The sequence below is a fragment of the Phyllostomus hastatus genome, unplaced genomic scaffold, assembly GCF_019186645.2.
Source record: "Phyllostomus hastatus isolate PE091 unplaced genomic scaffold, TTU_PhHast_1.1 phas_scaffold_1066, whole genome shotgun sequence".
Taxonomy (NCBI): Eukaryota; Metazoa; Chordata; class Mammalia; order Chiroptera; family Phyllostomidae; genus Phyllostomus; species Phyllostomus hastatus.
The window spans coordinates 32,559,260-32,572,906 of NW_025334004.1; the positions used below are offsets into that span (position 1 = coordinate 32,559,260).

General features: G+C 61.3%; 1 protein-coding gene across 6 annotated transcripts in view; it reads left to right on the plus strand.

The window, feature by feature from the left end:
- PTPRE (protein tyrosine phosphatase receptor type E) overlaps window positions 1–9,881 on the plus strand; it is a 116,833-nt gene extending 106,952 nt beyond the window's left edge. For 5 of the 6 annotated variants that reach the window (XM_045854282.1, XM_045854277.1, XM_045854278.1 and 2 more), the window contains 11 exons: window positions 298–417; window positions 1,512–1,675; window positions 3,735–3,870; window positions 4,163–4,312; window positions 4,563–4,656; window positions 5,627–5,703; window positions 6,342–6,476; window positions 7,126–7,251; window positions 7,973–8,139; window positions 9,149–9,284; window positions 9,548–9,881. In XM_045854282.1, coding sequence (XP_045710238.1) covers window positions 298–417; window positions 1,512–1,675; window positions 3,735–3,870; window positions 4,163–4,312; window positions 4,563–4,656; window positions 5,627–5,703; window positions 6,342–6,476; window positions 7,126–7,251; window positions 7,973–8,139; window positions 9,149–9,284; window positions 9,548–9,622 — 1,380 coding nt within the window. In that variant the 3' untranslated portion in view covers window positions 9,623–9,881. The remainder of the gene's footprint in view (window positions 1–297; window positions 418–1,511; window positions 1,676–3,734; window positions 3,871–4,162; window positions 4,313–4,562; window positions 4,657–5,626; window positions 5,704–6,341; window positions 6,477–7,125; window positions 7,252–7,972; window positions 8,140–9,148; window positions 9,285–9,547) is intronic. The other variant, XM_045854279.1, reaches the window with a different exon arrangement.
- The last annotated feature ends 3,766 nt before the right edge of the window (window positions 9,882–13,647 follow it).

Genomic DNA, 13,647 nt, shown 5'->3' on the forward strand with positions numbered 1-13,647 from the left:
GGCTTCGTTGCCCTTGATGGCAGAGCAGCGTGACACCCCCAGGTCTGAACTTAGGGGCCGAGCTGGACAGGGCCACCTGCCAGACCCACGGGGAAGTGTTTGGGGACGCACAGCTCTGTGCGGCCTCGGTTTCCCCGCCAACCAGCAGACACTCGCCGGAGCTCTCCCCCAGCCCGGAGCGCCCTTTGGTGGGAACCTGGCGTGTGCGAGGCCCGCCCGCGGGGGCGGCGGGGGACGGCGATGGGGCGACCACAGGCGCCCACTGGCCCCCGCTGTGTCCGGTTGCCCCCCTCGCAGGAGAAGTGCTGCCAGTACTGGCCGGACCAGGGCTGCTGGACCTACGGACACATCCGGGTGCGCGTGGAGGACTGCACGGCGCTGGTGGACTACACCGTCCGCAAGTTCTGCGTCCAGTCGGTGAGCGCCGGCGAGCCCCGCGGGGGCGTGTCCAGGGCGAACCCAGGGGCGCTGGGGGGGGGGGGGGCGAGGCGGTGGGCGGGGCCGGGGCGCCGTCCCCCTGGTAACAGTGCCACTTCACACACTGGAGTCACAAGGCGGGATTTTTTTTTAACAGTTTCAAAATTACCTCTGACACTTCCTCATTCTTCCCTGCACGTTACCCCCGGAGGGGTGTAGGGCGGCGCGCAGCCCAGCTGCCCGGGAGTGTGTGTGCACGGTAGATAAGGGAGAGGCTCCGTACTGAAAAACCACAAAAGTGGGGTTGCGTTACCTGGAGGAAAGGGTGGATGGTCTGTGTGGTCAGGCTGCGAAGTCCGAGTCCGAGGGTTCTGGAGGCCACAGCACCCAACGGGGAGAGGGGCCCTGACATTCCCCTGTGTGCCTGCCTCCCGGGCACTCGCACACATGCACACATGCACGCATGCACACTAGACACAGACCACGTAAGCACGCGCATGGACAAGCACACAGAACACACACATGTGCATACAGGCACGCAGATAAAACAGGTGTGCACATGCAGGTGTGTGTGCGTGCACGAGACACACTCGCACATGTGTGCACATGCGCGCGCACACCCAGATCCACTGTGGTCTGGGGCACGCTCGTGGGCCCTGGGGACAACCTTCCAGTGGCCCTGAGGGGGTTCCGGGGCATCTCCTGCAAGTGGGCCAACGGCGTCCTCTTTTCCCCCCAGTTCAGGCACTGGGGGGTGGAAGGGGTGCTGCGGGCAATGACAGCACCCCAGGCAGAGCAGGTGGGCTTCCCCACGGGGCCGCTGAGGCCTGGGCGGGCTTTCGGGATGCAGCTGGCTGCCCGGGGCCTGCCCGGCTTGGTCCCGGGACCCGTGCTGGCCGGCCCTGTGCCCCTGCCCTTGTGCACGGCCACGGCGGGCGCCCAGAGTGGGCCACAGGCATGGGGCTTCCCTTCTTGGGGTGCCCGGTCACCACGGACAGGGTCCTCCCTGCCCGTGGGCCCATGGCTGCCAGATGGGGTGGGGGCCAGGGCGGGGATGCCTGTGCATCCGCCCATCTCCCTGTCCCTCTCCACAGCAGCTGCCCGATGGCTGCAAGGCCCCGCGGCTCGTGTGCCAGCTGCACTTCACCAGCTGGCCCGACTTCGGGGTGCCTTTCACCCCCATCGGGATGCTCAAGTTCCTGAAGAAAGTGAGGGCGCTCAACCCCTCGCACGCTGGGCCCATCGTGGTCCACTGCAGGTAGGTCGGGGCCTCGGGCTGGCGGCTCGGGAGGACTGGGCGCCGACCGGGGAGGGCAGAGGGGCAGCGGGGGCGAGCAGCGGCCCACAGACACTGGGCACAGCCCAGAGAGCCCACAGCCTGCGTGTTCGTTCCGTGGGAGCAATGTCCTTGCTTCAAAGGCACGTGAGGAGGGCCCCAGCATCTAACACGGACACGAGCCCAGGGGTCCAGGTTGACGGTGGGAAGGGGACTGGCCGCTGGCCTCCCCTTCTTGGCCCCCAGGGTCCCCCAAGTCACCCCAGGAGCAGGGATGGAGACCAACACTTCCCAAGGAGCCCCCAAGCCTTGCCGGAGGAGCACAGGAGGCTGGTGGGGGCCCAGGGAGCAAACCGCAGCCAGGAGAGCCAGGCCGGCGTGCTGGGACCTGGGTCTGCCCTCGGTCTCCTCCGTCCCCTGGTCGGGAACGGGAAGGACAGCCTGGGAGGGGCCTGGGCAGCTCCTGCTGGGGTCGCCCCTTCAGTGGCACAGAAGCACTCTCGGAAGGTCCCCAGGAAAGACTTCCTGGCCCGGGACCTGTCCCTGGAGTGCCAGTGCGGCCCCCCTCCCCCACTCAGCGTAGTCTCGCACCTCCCCCCATGGTCTCGTGCCTCCCCCATGAGCCCCAGGCCACCCGTAGTCTGTGAGCACCAAGTGGCCCCTCTCGGCATTGCGGTGGGCGGGGCGTCTTCCCCCCACTCTGCACCTGCAGGGTCTCTCTGACTTTGTGACGATAAGATTCCCCGGGGGCCTCTCCTGTCTGCTCTTGCTCTCTGCGTGGGGCGGGGGGCCCCATCCGAGGGCGTCTTCACCGTCCCAGCGCCGTATTGGGGACCAGCCGGAAAGAGGGGCACTGTCCCCCCCACCCAGAGGACAGTGGGGGAGTGCGTTCACGACGCTGTGGGCCTTTTGTTAAGAAGGTCACTCTCCTGCCCTGGGCAGTGTGGCTCAGCCAGCTGGAGCACTGTCCCCCTGCCCCAGAAGGTTGCAGGTTCGATTCCCAGTCAGGGCACACCCCTCGGTTGCGGGTTCAGTCCCCCGTCCAGGCGCACGCTATCCCCAGTCTGGGTGCGTACGGAGGGCAACCATCAGTCTGCAGGGACCGGAGGGGAGCCTGGCTCAGCCACGGCAGGTGTGTGGGCGCAGCCTCTGGGGTTACTCGTGCAGGGCGTGCGCGCGCACCGTCTGAGGAGTGTCTGCTGAGACGGGGAAGTCGGGCGGGGCCGGCAGCAAGGTGTTGGGAGGGGAGGAAACCCGAACCCGGAGTCACGTGAGGGCAGCTTCCCAAAGGAAGTCGCCCCTCGGGCACCCTGAGCTCAAGTCCCCGCCGGGACGCCTGAGAGTGGCGGGCACTCCCATTGGCGTGACCTGGGGCCTCACATGAAGAAGCTGGAAAAGCCACCTTTGGTGTGACAGCTTTTTTTTTTTTTAAGATTTTATTTATTTATTTTTAGAGAGGGAAGGGAGAGTGAAAGAGAGAGAGAGAGAGAGAGAGAGAGAGAGAGAGAGAGAGAGAGAAACATCAATGTGCGGTTGCTGAGGGCTGTGGCCTGCAACCCAGGCATGTGCCCTGACTGGGAATCGAACCTGCAATACCTGGTTCGCAGCCCATGCTCAATCCACTGAGCTACGCCAGCCAGGGAGGTGTGACAGCTTTAAAAAAAAAAAAAAGCTGATGACACAAGTCAAAACGAGCAGGCAGCACTTGGTCGCAGAGGAAAAATTATCTGCACAGCCACACGCCAGGCTCACCCCTGCAGCTGTCTCCAAGGATCTCTGAACTCCTGACAGTTTCTAGATCATTTTTGCTAACATCGTGGCGCCCCCTGGTGGCCGCACCATAGACTTGCTCTTCGGTAACCCAAACATAACCCAAGCAGGGCCGCCAGCTCAGTGATTGGTTGTCAGCCTCCCGGTCAAGGGCAGGCGTGCCCCGCCCTCTGTCCGGTGGTGCAGGCACCTTCTGAGGCCCTGTCCTTTGCTCTTCTGGGGGGGTGGGAGAGGGGGTGACGGACACGTGGCCTCTTTCTCCGTCCCCAAGCGCGGGCGTGGGCCGCACGGGCACCTTCATCGTCATCGACGCGATGATGGACATGATGCAGGCGGAGCAGAAGGTGGACGTCTTCGACTTCGTGGCCAGGATCCGCCACCAGCGCCCGCAGATGGTGCAGACGGACGTGAGTGCCCGGCCCCTCGCCCCGGCCCGGCCCCTCGCCCCGGCCCGGCCCCTCGCCCCGGCCCGGGCCTCGCAGAGCCTCTTCGAGGCCTCTGCAGCCCGGCGTCCAGTGGGCACGGTGCCTGGCGGGGGCCATCCTCTGCCCCGCAGCTGCCACGGGGTCTTTATGCAAGGCCTCAGCGGTCACTGTCAATGGCTACCAGTGCCACTCTTGCCGCCCGCCCGCGGAGCCGCGAGCCCCCCGTGGCCGGGGCCGCGGGGCTCACGCCAGGGCCACCTGCGTGTCTCCGCAGACGCAGTACACGTTCATCTACCAAGCCTTACTGGAGCACTACCTCTACGGGGACACAGAGCTGGACGTGTCCTCCCTGGAGAAGCACCTGCAGACGCTGCAGGGCACCGCCAGCCGCTTCAACAAGGCCGGGCTGGAGGAGGAGTTCCGGGTGAGTGTCCCCGGCTCCCCGGGTGCCCCCTTCCCACGCCGCCCCGCTGGCGGACCCCGGAGGAGCCCTCCGAGACTTGCCTCGGACGGGGTGGGGGGGCACGGGCTCCAGGAGCTCGGCAGCACCCCGGGCCGGGCAGGGGCGGGGGGTGGTGCGCCCAGAAGAAGTCTGGGCGAGACGCGGGTGCCCGGCATTGGGAAGCTGGGGCGTCATTATTGCAACCGTGCGGCCGCGTCCCCTCTGACCGCAGAAACTGACGAACGTGCGCATCATGAAGGAGAACATGAGGACGGGCAACCTGCCGGCCAACATGAAGAAGGCCAGGGTCATCCAGATCATCCCGTGTAAGGCAGCCCAGGCCTCGGGGCTCAGCGCCCGGCAGGGCGGGCAGGGCGGGCCGGGCAGTCCCCCGCCGCTTCCGTCCCTGGGCGGTCGCTGGCCTCCCACCCCTGTGAACCGGTGCCAAGGGCTGGGCACAAGTGCTGGTCACAGGACACCCCCCAGTGAAGCAGCGAGTGACCCTGGCGGTTGTGTGTCAGGCCGGCAGCTTGTGACACGCTCAGCAGTGGGAGGGGACTTCCTGGGAGCCGGGAGTTGCTTCAGCATTTCACCGAACCTTCCCCCGGAGCCTGGGTGGAGGGCTGGCACCCCCTCTACGGAGAGCAGCTGTCCGGGCCCAGGCCTCGCAGCTAGGACCCTCCAGGAAAGGGCCTTGGGGTGGGGCAGGGCTGGCGCCGGGACGCCGACCCGCCCTTGGGCGAAGGAGGGCCAAGGGCTGGGCCACAGTGGTCAGAGGAGCGAAGCAGGGAGGGGCCTGCCTGGAGGAGTGGGGGTGCCTCCTTGCGGACACCCCACCCCGGGGACCCCCGGCCCGTGAGGCCAGCAAGGCCGTACGCAGACTTGCTCTGGAGGCCACACTGCGCGCAGAAAGCCGCATGGGGGGCTGTCCGTGCGGAGATGTCCCCACCTCGGACTCTGGAGTCACGGCCGTGAGGTGTCCGGCCAGCTGCTCTGGGCGGCCTCCCCGGCCCCTTCCCGCTTTCTCCGCTCCAACACGGTATCCGTGATGCTCTGCTTCTGGTGGGAGTCATGTCCACTCCTGGCGAACGACAGGAGTGGGCCTGGGTCGTTTCGGGGGCCTCGCTGGCCGAGCGCAGCCTCCCCCGCGCAGCTGCAGTCCCCCCGTTTCACAGGGTCAGCCTTCCGAGGGGCTGACCTCGCGAGCGGCTTTGCCGATAGGCGCCGCATCTCGGGAGCTCGAGTCCGCAGGGCGGGGCGGCGGGGCGCTAACTAGAGGGGCGCGCTGCCTTTCAGACGACTTCAACCGCGTGATCCTGTCCATGAAGCGCGGCCAGGAGCACACGGACTACATCAACGCGTCCTTCATCGACGTGAGTCCCGGGGCCCCGGCTCGCCGTGCGGGGGGTGGGGGGAGAGGGGGCCCTCCCCTCCCAGACCCTCGTCCGCTCGCCCTCAGTCAGGAAGGCTGGGCTGTTTCACTAGAATGACTTGCTTTAAAAGAATGAATAATGGACTTGGGAAATAGAGGAGAGAGACACAGCAGCAAGTAATTCGCTGTTTTTTCACTCCACCTTTAATACGTAGCGATTTGTTTTTTACGTCTGTGACCACTGGCTATGTGTGGGCCAGCACCTCCTCCCTCTGTTTCTCGCTCTCCCCCCCGCCCCCCCGTCTCCCCACCCCCGTCTCTGACACTGCGACGGGCAGGGAGAAGGCCGCAGGCCCCCCTGCGTTGGGGTCTCTGTGTGCCAAAGGTCCCCGGGCCGGGTGGAGGAACCGAGACTTCAACCACTTCCTCCAAACCCGCCCCCAGGGCTCTTGGCACAGCCGTGACGCTGACTTGCCCAGAATGCCTGGGAATGCGTTGGTGACTAAGGGTGAGGGGTCAGTTTTCAGAGGAAGTGGGCATCCTGACCGCCCCCCCTCGAGGGCGCCCAAGGGCGAGGCCTGCTGGGGCGTGGGCCGGGGTAACCTGGAGCCGGCTGTGACCTCTGCCCCCCTCTTGCAGGGCTACCGGCAGAAGGACTACTTCATCGCCACCCAGGGGCCCCTGGCGCACACGGTGGAGGACTTCTGGAGGATGGTCTGGGAGTGGAAGTGCCACACGGTCGTGATGCTGACCGAGGTCCAGGAGAGAGAGCAGGTCAGCGGCTGCCTGGGCCGCCCCCGGGGCCGTGTGCGCGCGCCTGAGGCTCCGCCCACCCCGCCCACCCCATCTCCTTGCGAGCCTCCTGCCTTCCAGTCTCTCGTGTCTGCTGAGGCAGGGCCGTGAAATCCGTCGTCATCTGCCGTGGCAGTCTGTTGCGTCACGAGTGCTCAGCTCCTTTGGGGTCTTAGCTGTCAAATGCTTCTGCTCCCCAAATGAAACCATCCTTTCTGCTCCCAGGGCTTTCACGGTTTTGTTTGCGACCCTAAGTCCTAACCTGTCCGGGTTCGTTTCTGTTCCGGTCCCAGGCGGCCCCAGAGGGTCGGGCAGGCTGTCCGCTGCCCGGCTGCCCGGCTCCAGGGGGGCTGGGCATTCTCTGCAGCCTGCGTGGGGGCGCAGTGTCACGGAGAGGCAGGTTTCCGAGCTCTCCGTGGGGAACAATCCCTCCTCCCTGCCAGCTCCCTCGGTCCCGTGTGAAAGTTCCCAACGCACACGTCTCTCTGCCTTCACGGGCACTCAGACCCGTGTCGCGTCCTCTTCTTGCTCAGAGGAAATACGTGAAGTGGCTCGAGAGCCGTGCCGCATCACGCAGCTACAACTGCCGGTGTTTGTGGTGAGACTGAAACTCTTCTCTTACCCCCCCAAGGACAAGTGCTACCAGTATTGGCCAGCAGAGGGCTCGGTGACTCACGGAGACATAACGATCGAAATAAAGAGTGATACCCTCTCGGAGGCCATCAGCGTGCGCGACTTCCTGGTCACCTGCCGCCAGGTATTGCTGCTGTAGCGACTGGAACTGTGGCCGGAGCACCGCTCAGCCTCCCCCCGGGCCCTGCTCATCTCTGCTCCTCCCGCCCTTCCCAGAGCCCCACGTGGGCATCGGAGCTCAGTGTGGTGACGAGCGGCCGATCGCCTATAAGATTCAGACCTCCAAGGTCCCCTGCCTCGTTGCTGGGGGACACAGATGTGGGGGAGAGAACGGTGGCTGACTCCGAGAGGCACCCCCATTCCCCACCTGGGAGACATGACAGTGACCGGGGCCAGGAGGAATGGAGGGGACAGAGGAAGCCATGGGGGCCTCGCCCGTGCTGTCTGGCAGGAGCCTTTCCAGAGCCCCTGGCCATCCCGGCCCCACTGGGCCCTGGGCTCTGCTCCTAGGATGGACATTGGAGGCAGGGGGCGGTGGTAAGGGAGTCTGTGGGACGTGGGGCTGAGCTCAAGGTGGCCACAGAGCGACCCAGGAGCTAGCCTGGCACACTGCTCGTCTCCAGCTGGGGGGGGGCGTCCTCTGGACATCCCACTCCCCACTCTCAGGAACCCCGCCGGCCCCTCCTTCGAGGGGCTGCAGCCTACAGCAGCCTGGCCAGGGCCCTCGGGGGGGCCAGGTGGTGCCAAAGGCCCCGCAGAGCTCTAAGTGTTGACTTGAGCTTCCTCGACAAGGCAGAGAGGGCCAGGTGACCCAGCACCACTGAGCTGCCCCCCTCCCCCACCAGCCCCAGGCCCGCCAGGAGGAGCAGACCCGCATGGTGCGCCAGTTCCACTTCCACGGCTGGCCCGAGATCGGGATCCCCGCGGAGGGCAAAGGCATGATCGACCTCATTGCGGCGGTGCAGAAGCAGCAGCAGCAGACGGGCAACCACCCCATCACCGTGCACTGCAGGTGAGACCCCGGCCCGGCGCACTGCGGGGGAGCGCCCCCTGCTGGGGCCCGCGCAGGCCACACCCAGTTCACGGCCGCCGGCGACCGTATTTCCCTAGCCTGCATTTTCTTTCACATTCTCTTGCGCACAGGCGCACTTAACTTTACACACATGCCCTCTTATCATAAATGCAGAATGCATTAGTGGGAGGAGCTAGGAGATGATTCGAACACACATTTCCTTGTGCTTTTTAAGCGGTCAAAAAAAAGTCTCCAAGCGCAGCTCGGAGAGACCCGCTCCTGAACTTCAAGGCACGTGTCTCCGTTGTGAAAGGCAGATCTGGTTGGTGGTGAGGCTCCGCTCCACGTCCTTTCCCCGGGGCGCTGGGAAAGGAGTCGGTGCCCTGACTGACGTCAGGCACACTTGTGGCCTGGCCAGCAGGTGGCGCCCACGGCTCCGTTTTCGCTCCCAGGCACCTTTGTGCAGGTGACCTAGAATCAACTAGAAATGAGTTCCTTCGGGTTCCGTTCTGCCTCCTAAAGCCCACACGGAGTTTAGAATGAGTCGGGCACCAGAGGTGCAAAGGCGAGGAGTCCTCAGGGCAGCTGTGGGGACAGGCCCCCGCAGGGGCAGGGGCCTTGGAGACTGCCCGCCTTACCTCTCCTTGGACCTGAACAGGGACAGTTTGCATTTCTAACAAGCGCCCCGCGCGCGATGCTGGCCCGGGGCCCCACTCCGGGAACCACGATCTTCCCCAGGAAGATGGGGCGTGGTTACAGCCGCTCCCGCGCTGCGACGGGGCGTGCCCCTGCTCACCAGACCTCTCTCCGCGGTCCTTGGGCGGCGTCCTACGAGCTGTGTGACGCCGCCTCCCGGTGAAAAGCTAAGCTACGCGTAAACGATCCTTCGCAGCCCACGTTCTCATCCTCTTCCCGACGAACTTCCGCGCTGATGGGTGGGGTTGGCGCCGTCCCGTTGTCACCCCCACCGGCGGGCGCGTCACCGCCGCTGGGCTCTTTCTCCCCACAGTGCGGGCGCCGGGCGAACGGGCACCTTCATTGCGCTGAGCAACGTCCTGGAGCGCGTGAAGGCGGAGGGCCTGCTGGACGTGTTCCAAGCCGTGAAGAGCTTACGGCTTCAGAGGCCGCATATGGTGCAGACCTTGGTAAGGACCTCAGGGACCTAAGGATGTTTCGGGAAAGATGCGCTGAGTGGAAACTAACCGTCGACACGATCGCTGTGGGAAAACAGATTCATTTGGAAGTTCTCATGTGCCTGCAAACTAAATTATGTAGCAGAGGCTGATACGCATAAGGGTGCACAGTATTTTCATAAATAGTCAGACTTCCTTTCGAATGCTTTCCCTGATTAAGTTATTCAGATCATTTAAAAATATCATTTTAATGTACTCTTGTTTTTCTTTTTCAGGAACAGTATGAATTCTGCTACAAAGTGGTACAAGATTTTATTGATATATTTTCTGATTATGCTAATTTTAAATGAAAATTCCTGCCTTAAAATATTTTTTAATTTAATGGTCAGTATATTTTGTAAAAATCGTGTTAATTTATTTCATAGTTGACATTAATACCCTTTCTAATTTCTTTGTATATATTTTGTTATGCTTTAAGACCACCCGCTTATAAAGGTATTTCATCTTAAGTACGCCCCTTTAAAAACTGGAATAATGTATTAAGGTCAAATAATATCCCATAATATATATATTTCTGCTAATGTCAGTAAATACTTTAATTTCTCATTAGATTCATATCATTTAATTTCTCACACTCAGGACCTCTAAGTATTATAGATCTTACTATGCCAGGTGTGCTTATGCAGAATACTAAACACGACACCCATTAGAAAACAGCTGGGGACTGAGACATCAGCTGGAAATTCACTTTCTTAACACTGGTTCCCACAGCCCTGGGCGGCAGCTTTTGTTTCAAAGGCACACAGTTCCGGAAGAGGAGGTTTGTTTACCTTTCCATTTGAAAGATCAGAGAAGACCTTGCAACCTGAGTCCAGGTCTAAAGCACATCAAAGGAGTTTGTGATGACATAGTGAGACTTAAATATGCATTTACCCGAGGCTGTGCCCCTGCCACCCGTGATTAGATGACGGGAGACGCCGGTGGTCCTGTTCGCCCACGGCTTTGGGAGCAGCTGAAGCAGTCGCCGGAGCGGCGCGCCCACAGCGCCACCTGCTGTCTGTGCGCTGTATGTGTGACTCAGGTGAAACCTATTGAGAATCAAACCCGCGGCATTTCTCACTCCCCTCCCACTGGCCGCAGCTGCCCCGTGCCGTCTGGGAGGCGTCCCCGCGCTCGACCTCCAATCAGTTCCCATCCCAAACGTTCAAATAAAGCCCAGAGGCTGACACCCACAGAAGCGAGGAGCACACGCTTGGTAGGCAGAACGCAGGACCCCAGGCGACGCTGCCGTCGACCTCCCCAGAGGCATTTTGGTACTCTGAAACCTCTTGTAAAAGCTCAGACTGTTTGTACGAAAAGAAATCTTGCAATCTAGATTTATACAGTTTTTTTTTAAAGTCCCGCTCCTCAATATTTAATTAAAGAAAAGAAAGAGAATTCCTTCATCTAAAGGCTAACTTATTTTTGGATGGAAACGCTGCTGAGACCTCGCACGCTGGCTGGATCGGACTGCCGGGTAGGATCGGCGGGGGGGCGAAAAACGGGGGGGGGGAGGGGCGAGTGCAGACTCGCTTAAGTCAGTAGCAGTGACCTTTCTCTGGCTGTTCGTCGTACCCAGCAGACCAGCACAATGTAAAACAGAAGTCACCTGGTCTAAGCTACTGAAAGCATTCCACGTGTGCATTTTTGGTGCATCATTTGCTTTTGAAAAGACATACAAAGGCCTTATTTGACATTTCCACAGAAGACGGATTGCACTGTTTCTTCCGCGCTGTGCTCGTTGCCCGTGCGCACCGTGCGCCCCGGGCTAGGCTGGGTTCTGGAGACGGGCTCCCAGGCAATCTGGCTTCTGCCTCTCCCCAAGCCCCGCCCGAGGGCCCGAGCAGACGCCCCGGTGGAAAGACAAAAGCACAGCTTTGGGCCGCAGCCCTGGGCCCGGCACTCGCGGCGGGCTGAGTGGGATCCTTCCGCCTTCCCCGTGCGGTGCGTGCGCACCTGGGTCCGAGGGGGAAACGAGGGAGCTTTGCGGGACACGCCCACTGCCCCCGTTTGCTTCCGCTGTTAAACTCCCGAGCCCGGCGGAGGCTTTCTCTGACCGAAGGGGGTGAGAGACGGCGGAGCCTTCGTTCCGCACCGGTCCTAGAAACAACTGGATGGTTGCGATGAAGGCCACTAGTCGTTTATTCGGGGGGTCATGGTCAAAGTCGAAGGGCATGATTTGGGTCCAAATATACCAGCCTTCATCAGAATCCCCACACCCGGTCCTGGCCTCCCTGGCCTCCCGTGGGTGGAGACGAAGACCTTCTCGGGGCGCCCTCGGGAGAGTGCCCCGCGGGTGCGGTCTCCGCCCCCTTGAGCCATCCCCGGTGTCCACTGCAAGTGTCCTGGCGCCCCGTTCGGCCCTTCCAGTTCTAGAGTGAAAGCAGAGGCCACCGTCCCTTGGACACGGGCCCCCTCCCCTGGCGGGGGCAGTCCCTTCCCGTTCGGGGAGGCCCTGTAACCGCAGCCTGGCGGCCCCTGCCGAGGCTCGCCCGCGGTCTGGGTGAGCGCGCCGGCCCGAGGCCCGCCCGTGCAGCCCGCACGCGGAGCTCTTGTCCCCTTTCGGTCCAAGTCCACTGTACATAAGCCTGCGCCGCGCTGACCTCAGTCCCCCTCTCGTCCGTCCGCGCCGCATGCAGTTGTACCCCAAGGCCAAACAGCGATCGGAAGACTGCCGTTCTGATCTGCGTGCTTTCTCGGTCACCGTGTGACTCCCTTTACTCTCCACGTGCTGGTGAGGAATGCGCACCCGTGTTGGAAGAGGTGTTTTACGTGTTTTTAAAAACTTTCAAAAGCGAGCCCGATGTCCATCTCAGCATTTGGAGACACCCCCACGTGGTTTTTTTAAAAAATGTCTGATGACTGATACTTTTGTTTACCTAACTCGTGTTTAATTTATGTGCAATCTCAATGTGTATGTTCTCAGTTTCAACTGTCGTGCTTTTACTACATTTATAACTCGATCTTGCTCTGATCATAATGCCAGTGAATGTTGCTGAATTCTTTGTATATGCAAATGGCGAGGTCTACCACTCAGATGCAAGGATAAATCTTTACTTCCACTTCCAGCCTGTGTCTCTTTCTTGGAGGAAATCTCATTTCATTCCTGGGCCTGAAGTTCTTTTAGACATTTATTAGGAGATAAACGCCGATTTATAGTGACTATTTTTTAAAGGTTTTATTTATTTTTAGAGGGGGAAGGGAGGGAGAAAAAGAGAGAAACATCCATGTGCTGGGGGCTGTGGCCTGCACTCAGGCATGTGGCCTGACTGGGAATCGAACCTGCAATGCTTTGGTTGGCAGCCGGCATTCAATCCGCTGAGCTACGCCAGCCAGGGCTATAGTGACTATTAATTTTAGGACTTCTCTGGTTTGTCTCAGAGAGGGCATAGGAACAGCCCCCGGGTGTGGGTGGGCCCGGTGCCCAGGGCTCGGCCTCAGGCCCGAGTGGGCGGACAGGAAGTGCAGAGCCCTACCCGCCCCTCAGGCAGGAATCTGAGCTGGGAGCTGGAGCTGGGGTGTCTCAGATCTGCAAGGTGGAAGACAGCCCGCTCAAGCGCACAGCCAGGGGCAATCAGAAGGTCCTTGCACATTGCTTCCCCCCAAAACCTCACAGCCCATCAGCCTGTGGCTCTGGCCCCCTCACTCCACTGGTCCACCGGCACGTCCCTCCTGACTAACCCCACACAGCTTCCTTTTGGGGACCCCAGACCCACTGAGGGACGGAAACATATGCTTTTATTATTTGCTGTACTCGTACAATAAAATTTGTGAGCTTTGTTACGTTTGCTAAAATGATTGAAAACCTTTTATTCCCCTCCCCCCCAAAAAAGTGCCCATGACGAAATGCCGTTTGCTCCTGTGGGTTTTCTTCGTGTCTGCCTGTCCCTTAGATAAGTGGTCCCTTCTGCTCTAGGTGTGGCGGGCTCAGTCCGGCTGGGGAAGTGGAGGCAGACACACCCTGAGGTGGTGGACAGGGGAGGAGGGACCTCGAGGGCATCAGTCAGGGACCAGCTAACTCAACCAACACGACCGAGCAGCAGCGTCAGGAGAGTGTGCGTTGCATACAGGATGGGGTAACCTAGGTGTGTGCACACATACACGTGAGTGTGTGTGTTGGGGTGGGCCTTGCACAGGCAGGCAGGAGCGGGCTGGCCCCTAGAGCAGAGGCTGCCAGACAGGTCATCAGGAATCTGAATGCAGGACAGTGAAAGGACTTGCCTGTCCTGAGAACTGCCCGGAGGGGCGTCGCTCACGCGGACGGAGGCTCGGGGAGGCCAGCCACCCCCTCAGCGACAGGTGCTCATTTTGGCTGCCTGTTCTCTCCCAAGGGGCC